The following is an 18,585-nucleotide window of genomic DNA, read 5'->3' on the forward strand; positions in this document are numbered from 1 at the left end:
CGCAGCCGCGTCCTCTCCTCGCTCCCCTCCCCGTCCCCCTCCCCGCCCTCGCAGCAGCGCGTCTCCACCGCCTCGCTCGAGCACGGGCCCGGCCCCGGCCCCTCCGCTGCCGAGCAGCAGCCGCGCCTCGCCGCGGAGGTGGCGCGGCTCTCCGCGGCCCGCGCGCGCCTCCGAGCGGCGCGCTCCCTCGGCGACAAGCTCCGCGCGCTCGACGCCGAGCCCCGCGTCGCGGCCTTCTTCGGCGACGCGTCCAGCCGCGGGGTCCTGGGCGGCCTCCGGCCCCGGGAGGCGTACCTGCTCAAATGCCTCGTCGCGGCCGGCCAGGACCACGTGCTCGGCGCGGAGCTCGGCTGGGCCGGCGGCAGCCACGAGCGCCACCGCAATGGGGGCGGTGGCGGGAGCGCGCTGAGGGAGGCGCTGTACAGCCTGGCCGATCTGGTCGGGAGGTGGAGCGAGGAGGGGGCGGCGGAGGACGAGGCTGGGAGCGGGGAGACGGAGCTGCTGCTCGGACGGCTGCTCAAGTTTCTCGGAGACATCGAGGAGTTCTACGACTGCGTTGGAGGCATCATCGGGTGAGTGAGCATCGCCTCTTTGTCTGCACCGCTAGAGCCAGCCTAGAGAGTTGGAGACTCGGTACACGGCCGGCCGAGCTGCATGCAAGTGCTGCCAAATATGGCCCTCGCTTAAATTTGAAGCTACCACTACTAACTGCCGACTGGCAAGTAAGCTGATCGCCAGTTTGCCATAACTTGACTGTCCTCTGGTCTTCGTAGTTAAAACTTCCATTATTTGAACCATTCCAACTAGCTTTGATCTTCGCATTTCAAATAGTATTACTGATATATATTGCTCTGCTCCAGCTACCAAATTATGGCGTTGGAGCTGCTCTCGGTCTCCAAGTCCAAGGACAGCAAGCACCGGCATAGCAAAGACAAGTTTGTCGACTTCCATGTTCCCACTGGACTTAATCTACTGGAGGATACAGAATATGCATCTCAAGCTGCCATGTGGGGAATCGAGGTTATTCCGTATGCCACATTAACTAAGATTTGTGACAGAAAACATTGACATTGTTGTTTAATAATGTCATTCCCACTTACCTAAGATCTATTTATGCCAACGACATTTATCTGCTCAAGGGTACGTACTGAAATATGATCATTTCTAGGGTTTGCCAGAACTTGGTGAAATTTATCCGATTGGTGGTGCCGGTGACCGTCTTGGTTTAGTGGACTCAGATACCGGTGATTCCCTTCCTGCCGCATTGCTTCCTTACTGTGGAAGATCTCTATTGGAAGGACTGATGCGAGATCTGCAGGTACTCGTATTTTGTATATGAAAACTCTTCTTTAGATACAATTTTATTACCCAAGGAATAGCTTAAAATAGTGCAATTAAGTGCCATTGACACCCAGTAATATCGTGTATGTGCCATATCATGTGAAGCTTCTTTGTTTGACAGGCTAGAGAGTTTCTCCATTTCAAGATCTTTGGGAAACAATGTATAACCCCTGTGGCGGTCATGACAAGCTCTGTGAAGAATAACCATGAACATATAGTTGCCATCTGTGAAAGACTTGAATGGTTTGGTAGAGGCCGTGAGAACTTCCGCTTGTTTGAACAGGTATATAATTGGAGACTTCTAGTAATGTCTATTCGTTTGTGTGCATTTCTATTAGTACAATCGTCAGTTACACACTCTGCCCAGAACTTCTGTAGAGTTCTAACTAAATTGCATCGTGGCTTTTCTAGCCTTTGGTACCTGTAGTAAATGCTGAAGATGGCAAATGGTTAATCAGCGAATCACTTCTCCCTGTGGGTAAACCCGGTGGTCATGGCGCTATTTGGAAACTTGCTTGCGATCGAGGTGTATTTGAATGGCTTTATTGTCATGGCAGAAAAGGTGCAACTGTTCGTCAAGTCAGGTTATCTGAACTATGCATCTGTTTTTTATCTGTTTTCTAAAGAATTATTTGGAAGGGGGGAATGACTTTCAACTTCTTTTGCTATTTTCAGCAATGTTGTTGCTGCAACGGATTTGACGCTGATGGCGTTGGCCGGAATAGGCCTGCGACACAATAAGGTAAGAAAAATGAGGATTTCTCTAGCTCACATTAATTACTAATATTAACCTCCACTATGCTATCTATTTTGCACCTCCGGATTCTTGTACTATGCATTTTTTTTATCTTTACATATTCTGACATATGGCATATCATACCTCAGAAATTAGGTTTTGCATCTTGTGAGCGAAGACCAGGTGCTACTGAAGGGGTGAATGTTCTTATTGAAAAACAAAACTTTGATGGGCTCTGGGAATATGGTATCACTTGCATTGAGTACACTGAATTTGAAAAATACGGCATATCAGAACCTACAGCAACGAATGACAGGTAATGCACATATTATCCCAAAGTGCACACCCCATTTGGAATACAAAAAGGGCCCCAATTGAATACCTTCATTCTACTCTTGATGCTTTAACCATTCCCTCCAGTTTTTGTGTGCTACTGTATATGCTCTTCATGGTGAATTTGATATTGTACGTAGAAGTGTAAGCTATACTCTTTTGTTCTTAGCTACAAAAGTTAGTTTTTATATGTATCCTATGAAGTTGTCACCGAGATTGACACTTACTAGTAAAAAGGATTCAGAAAAATATGAGTAGCCAGGTTATGTTACCTTGAATTCTGAAAAGTATAAATGCACGTCTTTGCATTCTTGTATATACGTTTACATCAAGTTACAATCGCAAGATGGCAATCATTTGTTAGCATCATAGTGATGTTGATCCAGCTGCATATGCTGTAGCTTCAAACACTCTGCTTTCTCAGCTTCATTTTTTGCGAAGGATGTGTTTCCCAGTTTTTTCGGTTTGGTTGGATGCAGTGATGTTTCTTACCACTAAGATTCTGTCCTTTTGTGGGCATCAATATCTATCTTCCTCAAATCATCTAGGCTTTTGTTAATTTAGTTTGCAGGCTAGCTATCCAGCAAATACAAACATTCTATATGTTGACCTGCAAGCAGCGCAGGAAGTTGGATCACGCAAAAATGCTAGCTGCTTACCAGGAATCGTGCTAAATTTGAAGAAGGCAGTATCATATGTGGATCATCTGGGCTTTGAGTGTAGGTACTTGCTTTCCAGTAAATCCCCTACACACTTCTGGCCTTTCTGTATTCCTAGTGTTGAGTTCTCTACACTTGTAATCTTATCACTTGGGCTTATAATGCGAAACATATTATTAATAGCACAAAGATTTCAGTGGGTGGGCTAATACTTCTTAATATATTTGCTATCATTTATGTATTAAAGGCGTGCCTGGTTATGTCGCATAAATGCATTGCATATTGCTTGGTAGCTGGTGTGGGAACGGCGACAATAATTTTATGACTGCAGCTAAGGTAGTGACAGTTAATTCATGGAAAATTGCAAAAGGCCCCTGCACACGCAAAAAAGTTAATTTTGGCCCTTTGAGTCCATGCAAATACATAACCGCAGTGGGGACTGGGGGGAAATCGAAATATATACCTGTTAAAATTAACTGATTTATTATGATTCACTAACTTATTTCTGCTACGGCATTTTTACTATGTGACAGCGCTGCGGGTGGCAGGCTAGAGTGCACAATGCAAAACATAGCAGATAATTTTATGAACACATATAGCTACAGGTGCAGCAAAGGAATAGAAAGTATGTAAGTAGTTTCATATTTGCTTCCCATCCATTCATGTCTGTATCCAACTACCTCTCTTTTTGCGTCTCGGGTTTTAGCAATTTCATATTTAACAGGCGAGCTCGACACGTTCATTGTGTACAATGAAAGGAAAAAAGTCACTTCATCAGCTAAAAGGAAGCTGAAATCAGAAGACAGATCATTGCACCAGGTTAATATCACGCTACACAATCCAATGGATTCTCATGTTGCTGCATGCAAATTGTGAAATTCTAAACTTTTATCTAACTTGGCGTACCTTCGAAAACCTAAAGGTTTTTAATTGAGGTTACCACTTTGCAACTCTCATGTATTCATATATATGATATGTTATTATTTTCACATTTCTGTGTCAGTCTATATTAAATATTTGCCTGGGTGTCTAAAACTATTTCTCTGACAGACTGAAGATCCACACTTAATTTATACTGATTGTGAAAGTAAAAAATTGACTGCTATCAGTTAGTATCATGTTAGTGTTACTGAATTTTATGTTTAGTAGGCCAGCGCTTAGTAAGGTTTTCAGCATCAGGATACCAGGTAGTATCATTTTTTGGTTTGTAGTATCAGATCGAGATCGTAGTATCACTGGGCCATGAGATTTTTATTTTCCAATATAATTAATAGCATGTAAGATGCTTCTGGCACTGCTATGTTTTTTGACATGGGTTTACAATATACACTTTACTTGTCTACAGACTCCAGAGGGTTCACTCCTTGACATTATGCGCAATGCTCATGATCTCCTTTCTAGCTGCAGCATAGAGGTTCCAGAGGTAACTGTACTTCTGTGATCTGTTTTGTGGTCTTATTTTCACATATAATTAACGTGAAAGGCATACCATGTGGTATTTTCTTGCCTTATTAAGGCAGACGGATTGGCATTAGCTTTGGTTATAGTTACAAAAATTGAGCTGTGGTTGTTAGTGCTAGACTTCTGGTTATGCTTCTGTCCGCCAGTAGTATTTTTGCTGGTATTTTGAAACTTCAATGCCTTCTTCATCTTTAAAGGAATATTATCTAGCGAACCGGTATATTTCGAGTATTATGTATTGACTTAAAACACGTCCAATCATATCATTAGCATGTGCTAAGCCATGTTAATCTTATTCAACTGGAATAATATTGCATTCAGAAGAACAGTCCGAGATGCATTTACATATGGTCATCTGATTTACTACTTCTGCAAGATAGACCAGTGAAGGGGAAAATTAGCCATATGGTTAAAAAAACGGAATTCTCGGACCATTTCCTGATCACAATGAAATGTTACTTATATGATTAGTTAATAGACAACAATGCAAGTTACTAGTAAAATTTCCAGAGCATCTATTCTCTGGAAATCAAAAGGACACGGTGATTTTCTACGGTATACATTTTCCTGTACGCTATTTCGTACGTGTTGTTCTGAGTTTCTCTGCTTCCAGGGGAAAATAGAATATTCTAGACCTCATGAGGTGTCTTGTTGAAACTTAAATACATGAAAATATTACAGAGGGGGTATTTGTTATCTAATTTACTACTCCCTCTGTAACTTAATATAAGATGTTTTTTGACACGTTGTAGTGTCAAAAAAACGTCTTATATTAGGTTATGGAGGGAGTATCTACTATCAGATCTCATAATCTTTTGAATTATTCTTCAGTTTTCTGGTTAAAGATAATAGTGAGTGCATACGTTTGGTACCAGCTTTTATCATGTCTTGAAGTATTTTTTTTCTCTTATCAATTCAGGTCAAAGACAATAATGAGTACTTGCATTCCGGACTGCCATTCATCATATTTCTTCATCCTGCTTTAGGACCATTTTGGGATATCATAAAGCAAAAGGTATGTTACTTCTAAATTAAATGGGTAAAACATGATAGCCATGGCCTTTTCATCTCTTCACATGATATATATTTGAGCTTCCACTGGCGAAGCACAGTTGAAAATTCTAAAGGTTTCAGTGCTTACAGTCTAAACTCTGCTCTATATACATCATTTTTCTAGTTATGGGGTTTAGTTACTTTTCGCGTCCATGGTTACTTCAATTTCCAGTTTTCCACACATGCAGTTCATAGGTGGCTCCATCTCTAAAGGTTCAGAATTGCAAATAGAGGTGGCAGAATTTCTATGGCAAGATGTTGAGGTAACCATCAAAACAGATGATTAGCATGTATTTCCCCCATCATATGCCAAACTGAATTTATTGATTGAAATTATAGCTGGATGGGAGCCTTATTATTCTAGCTGATAATATTATGGGTTCAACAAAGAGGAACACTGATGGTGAACAAATACTACACTATGGAGCCAGGTATTGTCTATTCTAAGCACATGTTTTCTGAAGCACGCATCTACGTATCATATATGGATGAAACTCTGAATTCCATGTTTATTGAAAGGTGTGGGAGATGCAAGCTGCAAAATGTTAAAATTGTGAACGAAGGGATCAGCTGGGATTCTCCCATTAATGTTTATTGGAAGCATCATGTTGAAAGATCAGAATCTTTAAAGATTATTCTTCATGGAAATGCAGAATTTGAGGCGAAAGACATTCTCTTGAAGGTGCGATAATTAAGAAGTGTGTGAATTTCATTTCCCTCCTTTTCCTTCTCATAATCTGATTTCCTTGTTCTACCAGGGTAACCATATGTTTGAAGTGCCAGATGGTCATAGAATGTGCATCATTCAGGACGAAGCAGGTTTGTTGGTTCATGTACCCTACTTTCTGGTTCAGAAAAGATTGTGTGCAAGCACATCCTCTCGTTTTCCCCCTTAGGTTCATAACACAACAAAATAGTACCTAAATTTATTGCTTATATCATTATCTTCTATTCCCGTTGCATTCAAATACCTCCGTGTTGAACTGCAAAAACGTCTTATATTTAGTCACAGAGGTACTGTAGTAGCTTATATCATGCATCTGACATTTCTCAATGTATTATCTTTGTCCATCAGGTTTTGTTGTTAAGTTAGATCCTATAAGCAAAGAAATGATGGACAGCGGAACGTGGTACTGGGAGTATACGGTAGATGGTGCCCATGTGAAGTTGAATATGGTAGACCTGTAAGGAGATAGTACCAACTGTAGATTCTTGATTCATTGATTCCGGCTAGGTGAATTATGCGAAGAGCACGCTTGACGAATAGTTTGGGTAGATGAAATCCAGCTTGTAGTTGCTGTTGTATAAGGTAAAAGAAGGGCCGTATAGACTGTTGTACAGTGGACTGCATATCAAAGCCTGCTCTTCAGCCCATTGTTCTCACATTTTAGGAGTGATGATGTACATACGAATATACTCAGTATTTCTGAATGTCAAGGAGAATACTCGTTCTCCCCAAGTCAAAAGACTCTGTTTATTTCCACTTGCACTCTGTAATCTCCTCACTTTCAATGAGTGATGCGCATACAAAAGACGTTTCTCAATGTTGAGAAGAATATTCATTCTCCCCAAGTTCTCAAAGAACTCTGCTTATTCCTACAATGGAGAAGAAATCATCTTTTTTCGTGTCAAAACTGACATCATTATTTTGCATAGCCAAAGAGCCCAAGCCCAATGTATGGTCGCCGTCTGCACCCGGGTATGTGAAGTAGGTTTTTACTGATATCGTGCAACCAATTGACAAAAAATTAACAGACATTATGAGGTGGATATATATTTGAAGCCATGAAAATGGACCAGATAGCTCAAGGATTTGACACAAAATAAGAGATGTTTGATTGCCTCATCTAGACCAACAGAAGAAGAGCCCTGCGCATTTCAATTAAGAGGCACAACAGTGCTCCAACCACTCGGCTAGATGCCCTTCCACAGGCACAAGTCTTATTACTATCTTGCCAGTTGCGACGTGCAAGGTTGTCCCTTGTAAAGATGACCCCTTGGTATAAAAACCAGAGAAAGTCACAATATTTAGAGTGATCTTGAGCTTCCATAATTTTATTCCTACTTATAGGAACATCACAGTGACAAGAGGTAAAGAGCCGAACATAACAGAGTTAAGGAAGAACTTCTAATTCTGGTGTAAGCTCCACCTAAATTGATCCGGTTCTTGTATGCAATCCAGCCGACCAACAAAGCGTGCCAAGCAGCTAGGCGTGGACCCATTAAAAGTCTACGGAGAGGGAGAAGAGAAGGACCTGTTAATCAAGGGATGAAAAGTGCACATGTGAAGTTTGCACTGTGAGTGTAGTGTATAGAGTAGATGTTGCCCATGTGGAATTGAATAAGCCAGACCTATAAAGAAATACTTGATTCATTGGTTCCGGCCGCCCATGTGAAATCGAATATTGCAGACCTGCAAGGAGATGGTACCAACCGTATATTATTGACTAATTGATTCTGGCTAGGTAAATTATATCGTGAGCACGCTTGGCTAATTGTTTTCGTTGGATGAAATCCAGATTACAGTTGCTGTTGTAAAAAGATAGAAGGGCTGCATATCAAGGCCTGCTATTCAGCCTATTCTCCTCAGATTCTGTGAATGATGTAGTACATACTAAGATATTTCTCAATGTTGAGGAGAGTACTCGATTCTCCCCCAAGTTCTCAAAGAACTCTGTTTATTTCTACTCGCACTCTGTAATCTCGATCTTACAGAAATACAGAACAAATTAATATCCTAGAAGACGCGCAGAAATGATGGAACGAAAAAACACCCATCTAAATCCACATACACACACCTGTTTTGACACGAAATGAACAAGAATCGCAATGCATATCCGGGGGATCAAATCGGTCGAGAAACCCTGCGGGTAGGCGACCTCTCCTGCAGGCTGTCGACCCGGCAGTACCGCAGCTGCAGCGACACCTGCCGCTCCATCTGGATGTGCTTGTAGAAGTTGGCGATGAACTGCTCCGCGCGCCGGTCGATGTCGTCGTCCCCGGCCGGCGACGACCCCCCGCTCGACGACGACGTCGCGCCCGACGACGCGGACCGCGAGTACTCCGACGCCGCCACCGCGCTGCTCGTCCGCGACACGCCGCCCGACCCGAGGCTCACCGTCCTGGACGGCCCGGTGGTGGACGCGGGGGAGCCGTCCTCGTCGTCCTCCGCGTCGAGCAGGCCCGGCCGCCTGGACCCGAAGCTGAGGCGGAGCGGCGCCGTCGCGCCGGGCGCGCTCCGGCGGCCGGCGATGGAGTTGATGATCCACCGCGTGGCGCTGAAGGAGAGCAGGAACCGCACCTTCTTCACCGCCGTCCGGAGCGTCCCCAGGAGCGACGCCGGCCGCGACGCCTTCTCGGACTCCATCGGATCGGTCGAGGACGGCGACGGCGACTTCTCTTTTTCCTTGGTGGCGAGGTTTTGGAGTCGTCGCAAGTGGCTAGCAAACAACGGGAGACAGATGATGAGACGGGATTAAAAGTGAGAGGGCGAGAGGTTCCTGTGGGCTGTATATATAGCTGGCGGACGTGGAAATGTCGCCCACGTACGTTGCTCAGTGCGGCAAGCTACTCGGAATTAAGATATTTCGAGGAATGCACGCACATACAGATACAGAGCATTTTTTTTTTTGCGAAATACATACAGAGCATACCGTCTCTACATGCATACACGTGGATCGGTAGATGCATGCACTCCGGCCTTAATTAACGCTTATACTCCCTACAAGGTCGTATGACCGAGCAACATGTACGATTTTTTATTTTGTTTTTATTTTTGCATGGAGAGCAACATGTACTCCTACTACATGGCAATCATTGCTGACATCAAGAAGGAACGGCGGCAGTATTTTACGTGCACTACTGGTATTCTGGGCCTCTGGCGACGGGGTCCTGGTCCAAACGCGCTCGTGGGGCCCGTGAGCCAGTTGGCGCCTTGCTGTCGTGTCGCCCCCCGGGCATGCCGCCATGTTACAACGCAAGGTGGAATGGACCTCGCACGACGGGCGACAGAGGAGGCGTGCGCTGGAGGAGGAGGGGATCGGGTCAGGTCAAACATTGCCGCTCCGCTTCCGCGCCACCGCGCCACCTTGCCCGGCCCGTTGTCTCGGCAGAAGATGCTTCGGCGGCAAGGCTGCGGAGCCGTGGTGTGGCGACGACGCGGTGGCTCGTGCGAGCCCGGAGTGACGACGACGGCCACTAGTCCACGTCAGTACAAAGGACAAACGCGTTTGGTTGATCTGTCGCTTATCGCGCCTCGTGTAAACCGGCTCCGACCTGTTTGCGCAAATAAGACGCCGTTAGCTGCAGCCGTACTATTTTAGCGCAAGCATATACTTTTTTTTGAACATCAGGACAAACACAAGCGCTCATATACACGCACATACACTCATCCCTATGAACGCACACACGCATATACTACCCCTATGAGCATCTTCGAAAGACTGAGCCGGCATATCATCTTGAACTTTACGAAATCACCGTAGGCATCTCGTCGTCGATGGGAACGTCTTCTCCCACTGAATACGCATCGCCGAAAATCCTGAAATAAATCCAGAAATAAATGCAAGTGAGGAAAGTGCGTCAATTCAATTGTCCAACTATAAGCGTACCGCGAGACAGATTGATCGAGTTTTCCATATTTATTTTCAGTCAACATGCAGCGGAGCACAACACCCAGTTCCATTGCTCGAATGAAATCTATACTCATAGGATATATAGAGATAAACACACTACTAGTCACACGACTTATGTGAGACATACATTTTAATCGCACAATGCTCAGATCGTTTTAAGGTGCTCAAATAACTAGAGTTTATATTTACGGATTTGCTCATTCTCATGTGACTAGAATTAGTTAAATCCCAGTATTTTTTTTAGAGAAAAATATACTTTTCGTCCCTCAACTTTTGGTGAAGTCTAAATTTGATCCCTCAACTCCGAAACCGGACAACTTGCACCCCCAACTAACGAAACCGGACAAGGTTTGTCCCTGGTCTCGATTTTGACCGGTTTTGGTGCTGACTGACCCCGGTTTTGACCGGTGCCGACTAAAATTCGCGTAATTTTTTCATATCCGTGAACTTTTTAAAATTCACATACTCTTTTCAAATCCACATAGTTTTTCAAGGTCGTGCAATTTTTTCAAAAATAAACATACCTTTTTCAAATCTGTGAACTATTTTGAAATTTGTGTACTTTTCCAAATTCATGATTTTTTTAATTTGCGTAATTTTCTCAAATCAGTGTATTTTTTCAACTTCGTGTAATTTTATCGAATCCAAGTATTTTTTTTCAAATCCATCTGTTTTTAAAATTCGCGTACTTGTTTCAAATCCGCATACTTTTTAAAGTTCGTGTATTTTTTTCAAATCCGTGTTCCTTTCCAATCCATGAACTTTGTTTGAAATTCACATACTTGTTTCAAGTTGACATAAATTTTCAAATCCACACATTTTTTTCTAATTCGCGAAGATATTCAAATCCGCATACGTTTTCAATTTCACATAAAATTTTCAAACCCAAAAAAATATACGTGAATAGGAATAAGTATGTCAATTTTTAAAAATTACATGAATTTAAAAAAAAACCACAGGAACTTTAAAGAAGTACGTGGATTTAAAAAAAAGTACGTGAACTCGGAAAAAGTACGCAGATTTGGAAAAGTACACAAATTTTTAAAAAGTTCACGTATTTGAAAAAAATATCCGAATTTGAAAACATTAAACGGACTTGGAAAAGGTATGCGAATTTGAGTCGGCACGGTCAAAACCAGGTTGGTACAGCACCCAAACCGGTCAAAACCGTGACCAGGGATGAATCTTGGCCGGTTTCAGTAGTTAAGGGCGCAAATTGTCCGGTTTTGAAGTTGAGGGACCAAATCTAGACTTCGTCAAGAATTAAGGGATGAAAAGTATATTTTTCTCTTTTTTTTTACAGTACCTCAATTAACTACAGCCTGTAGCTCGCGATTATAACGCCACAATTAGCGTTTTTGCATCATTCCGGTTTGCTGACCAGGGACAGATTTTCATGTAAGCTCTTTTTGTCTTGGGCCGTCTGGCCTTTGTCACACAACGATCCATTTCTAATTCTTTTTCGTCAGGATGTGCCAGTTTAGAGCAAAAAGTTGACGAGCGCTCCTTCGGGAGCCTCTCGACGATTACTTGGGGATGAACTGGTGCACTCTCGGCCGCTGCCACATGTCACACTTTGGGCGCTCCTTTCAGATTTTGTTCATTTTTTCACATGCGTTTTCAGCTTTTTATACCAGTTTTTACTCTTTTTTTTTGGTTTTCACCGATTTTTCTTAGCTTTTGGATGAAAAAAAATTGTGCGAAAAAGCATGTTTTTTTTGTTTCCGCAAGAGGCAAGATTTTGCTTTTGCGAGAGGCATGGGAGTGTCTCTCGGGAACGAAAAAAACAATGTGTTTTCTTTTATTTTTCCTTCTACGAGAGGCACGGTCATGCCTCTCGAAAACGGAAAAAACACGTTTCTTTATTTTTCTTTCGCGAGAGGCACGGCCGTGCCTCTCGGGAACGAAAAAAATGCGTTTCTTTTCCACGGGAGGCACAGCCGTGCCTCTTGAAAAAAAAACATGTTTTCTTTTTTTCTTTCTTTCGCGAGAGGCACAGTTTTGCTTCCAGAAAGACACGGATTTGCTTTCGCGGGAGGCATAGCCGTGCCTCTGGAAACCGAAAAAAATGCGTTTTTTTTGTTTCCTTCCGCGAGAGGTATGGTTTAGTTCTTATGGAGGCATGGATTTACTTCTGTGAGAGGCACAGTCGTGCCTTTTTTCGAAAAGAAAGAAAACGTGCTCCTGCTTCGGTTTTCTTCGTCTGTTTTTTTGGATAAAAAAGTTCATCAAAACCTATTGATATGGGATCTAATTTTTAAGATCTCGACGTGAGGAGTCCAATGATGAAAACGTTTCGAGATTTGGACACGATTTAAGAGATACAATGTTTTAAATAAACGGATCTACGAAAAAAGAAAATATATCACTTGTCGCAATCTGGAAAGGTCAAAGTGATCTTTGAAGGAGTACTCTCGGTTCTGCGATCTCGATTTTGTTGTGTCTCGCATTAAGCGAGTTGGAAAGAACCTCTTGCTGAAGAATTCTCGCGTAGCAATTGGGCCGGTCCACTTAATACATGAAACAGTGGGAAAAGGGGTTTGAACCTCAGTGTGCCAGATAGTTTATAGCGACACTAGCCACGAACACTCGGTTGAGTTCAGGATGAACTTTAAAGGCACGACCTACTTAAGGTAAAAGAGCCAAATTTATCCACCGTTTTTTCTGTCTTATTCAGATTCGTTCGGGGTTTTCTCTTTTTTTTTTCTTTTTTCTCCGTTTCTTTCATTCTTTTTTGCATTTCTTTCGTCAGTTTTCTTTTTATTTTTTCTTTGGTTTATTTTGTTTATTTTTCCTTTTTCCAATTCTTTGGTTTTCTTTGTCTCTTTTGGTTTTCATTCTACATTTTTTGCATATGTCAACAACATTTTTCTAATGCATGTTCAATATATTTTCAATACAAATTTAACATTTTTCTAAAACATGGTCAACACTTTTTCTATACATATTTTTTATTTTTTAAATGCTTGATTAACATTTTCCAGATACAAGATTTACTTTTGCTAGTCCATGGTCAACATTTTTTCTATGCATGTTAAACATTTTTTAAATCATTGATTAACATCTTCCAAATGCAATATTAACATTTTTTTAAACACATGGTCGGCATTTTTTCTATACACATCAACGTTTCTGAAATGTTTAACATTTTTCAAATACTTGTTCAACATTTTTTCAAATGATTGATTAACATTTTTCATATACCTGATCAAAAAAACCATGATTTTTTAATACATGGTCTTCACATTTTAAAAAATTCGAATGCTTGATAAACACTTTTTAGCTACTTGTTCAACATTTTATGAAATGCTTGATTAACATTTTTATAAACATGATAAAAAATCATCATTTTAAATACATTTTCAACCTTTTTTGTACACATTTAACATTTTTCAAATGCTTGATTAACATTTTTCAAATACTTTTTTGAAAAAAAATCAAATGATTGCTTAACCTTTTTAATATATACAAATTTATAAAATTTCACATGCTTGGTCAATATTTGAAAAAAATAGATTTTTTAAAGTATCTATTTAGAATATTCCAAGTATGAAAAAATTGGAAAATTAAAGAAAAAACTAAAATAGAATATGTAAAGAAACAGAAAAGGAGGTTGTGGTCTCCCGCGCTCCTGGGCTGGCCCATCGTGGTCTCCCCTTCAGCGAGCGTTCCCTCATCTCGCTCAAGGTGAGATATAGGGGCGCCCCAGTTTGTTAGCCTTTGAGCTTTTGTGCGTGTGCTAGTCTAGAGTATCTGATATGACCTTGGAGATTTTTTAGGGTCTGTTTGGTTGGTGACTAATTTTGCCGTCATTTTTGCCGCATATTTCTTGCCTTAGATCCTCAAATTCTTAGCCATGTTGTGGCTTATACTAAGGGAATTTTGCAAAAAATATATATTGTGTATGACATATAAGGCTTATTTCTCACGAAAAAAACTTGCATTAGGTGTGGCTAGATCCTAACACCCATCTAATACATATTCAATATTTTTTCAATACAAATTTAACATTTTTAAAAACATTTTCAACAATTTTCAATACACATTTTCTATATTTTTTAAATGTGTGATTAACATTTCCTAATACATAGTGAACATTTTTTATATGCACGTTAAACATTTTTTTTGGAAATCATTGATTAACATTTTCCAAATCCAGTATTAACATTTTTTAAATACATGGTCAACTTTTTTTCTATACACATCAACATTTTTCAAGTGCTTGATTAACATTTTTCATATACATGATCAAAAAATTATACACAAATGTTCTAATAATTAAGGAAGATTATCCAAATCATTATCTAGAGCATCTTGAAGGACTTCAATGTTTAGTTATCTAAACAGAAAGTCCATGTGGATGGATCCCCCTTTTTCGATGATCTCCACTAGCCTAATTTTGAATTGATGCAGATATAGAGTGGAGGCTATAATCATGATTTGATTTTTTTAATCTCTTTACTTCATTATCTATAGGATTGTATTTCTAATTATATGGTCACTGCAATTTTTTTCTTTCAAAATTTAGGATGGTATATACTTGCTGGTATTTTACATGGAGGACTTATGTATCTTTTGTTTGATTTCCCCTTTCGATTCCTTAAAGCTAAATATAGCTGAAAGTGATTCTTCGGTTGAGAAAGCATTGTGAATGCTACTCTCTCAAAATATCCATGGCATAATCCCATCCAAAATTCTTTTATGCATTAATATGAAAAGCTCTTGAGTTACCAATACAACATGCATTGATATATATATTTCCCAAAAGATAATCCAAAGACGGGATTATGTTTGCAAAAAGATCATTTTGTAAATGACCCCAAATTCAGTCCCAATTATTATTTACACAGATGAAGCAATATGTTTTCAACATAAAAGGCTAAAAATTGACTATGTAAATTACATTTGCAAAATCCTAGCCCGCGCGTTGAGGGGGGCACTTTGCTAGTTGATTGTAAAAAGACTAAAAATTATGTTTATGTATTGAGTGACTTAATTTGGTGCATTATATTAACTTCATTTATGTTGTGGAAATAGAAGATGAAGAGATTTTCTTCATAGATGCTTGCAACAATAGTTTGTACACTTTTGCATTCTTATTTATTATTTGTACTAATATTTTTATTTCTATATATTACCCATTTTATCATATCGTTAAGCACTAATTTAAATTTTTATTGTGTTATCTGGTCATATTTTGTATATTTCACCTGTGGTAATTTTGGGGTAGTTATGAGTTAATTTCTAGGGATTGTAGGCAGTAAGTTTTTGGCCCGGATTTTGCTCCAATCTGAGCTCTGCATTGCAACACAAGCTAGTGGTATGAGTGTAGAATACTCTGGTTTTGGTCACAACAAACACGCCATGTACGCTCAACATGAGCGGGGCTTCGTCATCGGTGAGCTGAACCGTGAACCCGTGAAAGACGACATCCTAGGTGTGGCTGGTGAGCTAACAAACAAATCATGGAAGCATGCCTATGTTGGAGAGTGAGGAAACGAGCTGCTTTGGTGAGGTGATTTGTTTGAAGGATGTATGTGTTGGAAGGCAATTGGAGCTTGTGTTCTATGGGGTTCTTTGGATTTGGGACCATGACAGAGCCAGGAACCAAATAAAAGGGCAAGGCAAACACAAATTGCTAAGCTTTAGGTGGGAACAAGTAGAATATTTTCCAGTTTCATATGTAAATTTGAAGGATCTATGAATAAGTTTCTCAAACATAGGGGGGCAATGCCCCTCTCCCAGTCTCTTTCAATGGTCGGGTACCATGAACCGAACAAGGAAGAGAAGCAACTTGATAATCTGTTCTAAGTATGGTCTAGAGATTGGCCTTTTCCATTTACAAGATATCATATTTTCTCAAATGCAACCAGGTGAACTCTAAAACCGAGAAAATATTTTAGCATCAAGCATGGTTGCGTTCTACATACGTGTGAATTTATGTGGAAAAATGACATCCATGGTGATGTAGATGAAAAAATAGACCTCGATAATTCTTTAAAATTGCATTTCAAAGCACCGATTTTGCTTTTTTAGAGCACCACATGTCATTTTCTCTTGAAACTTCACAAGAGGTAGAAGACTCAACCATGTTCATCATAATAATAATCAAAAGTTTAAGAATTGTTTCACTGGTTTTTACTTTATTGTTCATCAGGCTGCATGTGCAACACCCAAGGTACAAAAGTCCATCTCATTTTTTTACCATTTACGAGTGGTCCTATATGCTCGCAAAAGTTACTAGCGGGTACTCAAATTTTATTGATTTGAGGTAGCTTCATCCGACAAGTGTTCTAGTGCACCTGGTGATGTAGATTACTACTACATGATGAAATATACAATTCAAAGTTTCCCTTCTCATTAGGGTTTTCTCCTCTCGTTGACCATGTTGACGATGGGTTCATGAAGTCGTCGATGATCCATGATTTACTTTATGGTTTTGGTTCGATGGTTAAAGCCCTGGCATCATAAGCGGGAGAATTTTATTCAGAGGAGACAACCTCTAGCGACTTTGCATGAAATTTATTTTGGGTTAAGGTCATACACATAAGTGGGTTGAGGATTATGAAATCACAAATGCAACACATAGTGTCAACCCTCTTAATTTCCATGTGGTAAATAATGTGTGTGAAGGTTCAATGGCTTGTGTGCCATGTAGGATGAAGGCTACGAGCTGATGTGGTGTATGAAATATAGAGTTTTCTTAATGGGTTAAATATGGTAGGGTGTAAATGGCTTTACAAATCCATACGTGACTCCGAGGGAAATCTTGGAAGGTTAAAATGCTTGTCTAACCAAGAGGCTTGTTATAAAGAAAGAAGATGTTCGTCATATGACGTATGTCCTATGATAACCCACAAGTATAGAGGATCACAACAGTTTTCGAGTGTAGAGTATTCAACCCATATTCATTGATTCGACACAAGGGGAGCCAAAGAATATTCTCAAGTATTAGCAGCTTAGTTGTCAATTCAACCACACCTGGATAACTTAATATCTGCAGCAAAGTATTTAGTAGCAAAGTAATATGATAGTAGTGGTAACGATAGCAAAAGTAACGGTAGCAAAAGTAGTATTTTTGGTGTTTTGTAGTGATTGTAACAATAGCAACGGAAAAGTAAATAAGCGAAGAACAATATATGGATAGCTCGTAGGCATTGAATCGGTGATGGAGAATTATGCCGGATGCGGTTCATCATGTAATAGTCATAACATAGGGTGACATAGAACTAGCTCCAATTCATCAATGTAATGTAGGCATGTATTCCGAATATAGTCATACGTGCTTATGGAAAAGAACTTGCATGACATCTTTTGTCCTACCCTCCCGTGGCAGCGGGGTCCTATTGGCAACTAAGGGATATTAAGACCTCCTTTTAATAGAGTACCGGACCAAAGCATCAACACATAGTGAATACATGAACTCCTCAAACTACGGTCATCATCGGGAATGGTCCCGATTATTGTCACTTCGGGGTTGCCGAATCATAACACATAGTAGGTGACTATAGACTTGCAAGATAGGATCAAGAACTCACATATATTCATGAAAACATAATAGGTTCAGATCTGAAATCATGGCACTCGGGCCCTAGTGACAAGCATTAAGCATAGCAAAGTCATAGCAACATCAATCTCAGAACATAGTGGATACTAGGGATCAAACCCTAACAAAACTAACTCGATTACATGATAAATCTCATCCAACCCATCACCGTCCAGCAAGCCTACGATGGAATTACTCACGCACGACGATGAGCATCATGAAATTGGTGATGGAGGAAGGTTGATGATAACGATGGCGACGGATTCTCCTCTCTGGAGCCCCGGACGGACTCCAGATCAGCCCTCCCGAGAGAGTTTAGGGCTTGGCGGCGGCTCCGTATCGTAAAACATGATGAATCCTTCTCTTTGATTTTTTTCTCCCGAAAGTGAATATATGGAGTCAAGGTTGAGGTCGGTGGAGCGTCAGGGGGCCCACGAAGCAGGGGGCGCGCCCAGGGGGCAGGCGCACTCCCACCCTCGTGGACAGGTGGAGGCCCCCCTGACGTGGATTCTTCTTCTAGTATTTTTTTATATATTCCAAAATAATTCTCCGTTGATTTTCAGGTCATTCCAAGAACTTTTATTTCTGCACAAAAATAACACCATGGCAATTCTGCTGAAACAAGCATCAGTCCGGGTTAGTTCCATTCAACATGCAAGTTAGAGTTCAAAACAAGGGCAAAAGTGTTTGGAAAAGTAGATACGACGGAGACGTATCAACTCCCCCAAGCTTAAACCTTTGCTTGTCCTCAAGCAATTCGGTTGATAAACTGAAAGTGATAAAGAAAAACTTTTACAAAATCTGTTTGCTCTTGTTGTTGTA

The 18,585-nt window shown here is 40.7% G+C and overlaps 1 protein-coding gene across 1 annotated transcript in view; it reads left to right on the top strand.

The window, feature by feature from the left end:
* LOC119354175 (UTP--glucose-1-phosphate uridylyltransferase 3, chloroplastic-like) overlaps positions 1-7,066 on the top strand; it is a 7,745-nt gene extending 679 nt beyond the window's left edge. Inside the window, exons 2-18 of the mRNA XM_037620890.1 lie at positions 6-572; positions 861-1,020; positions 1,169-1,318; positions 1,463-1,624; positions 1,753-1,925; positions 2,017-2,083; positions 2,227-2,393; positions 2,975-3,133; positions 3,603-3,694; positions 3,794-3,888; positions 4,415-4,492; positions 5,450-5,545; positions 5,772-5,846; positions 5,923-6,014; positions 6,103-6,265; positions 6,342-6,402; positions 6,659-7,066. Coding sequence (XP_037476787.1) covers positions 6-572; positions 861-1,020; positions 1,169-1,318; positions 1,463-1,624; positions 1,753-1,925; positions 2,017-2,083; positions 2,227-2,393; positions 2,975-3,133; positions 3,603-3,694; positions 3,794-3,888; positions 4,415-4,492; positions 5,450-5,545; positions 5,772-5,846; positions 5,923-6,014; positions 6,103-6,265; positions 6,342-6,402; positions 6,659-6,771 — 2,470 coding nt within the window. The 3' untranslated portion in view covers positions 6,772-7,066. The remainder of the gene's footprint in view (positions 1-5; positions 573-860; positions 1,021-1,168; positions 1,319-1,462; positions 1,625-1,752; positions 1,926-2,016; positions 2,084-2,226; positions 2,394-2,974; positions 3,134-3,602; positions 3,695-3,793; positions 3,889-4,414; positions 4,493-5,449; positions 5,546-5,771; positions 5,847-5,922; positions 6,015-6,102; positions 6,266-6,341; positions 6,403-6,658) is intronic.
* The last annotated feature ends 11,519 nt before the right edge of the window (positions 7,067-18,585 follow it).

This window comes from Triticum dicoccoides, chromosome 1A (assembly GCF_002162155.2).
Source record: "Triticum dicoccoides isolate Atlit2015 ecotype Zavitan chromosome 1A, WEW_v2.0, whole genome shotgun sequence".
Taxonomy (NCBI): domain Eukaryota; kingdom Viridiplantae; phylum Streptophyta; class Magnoliopsida; order Poales; family Poaceae; genus Triticum; species Triticum dicoccoides.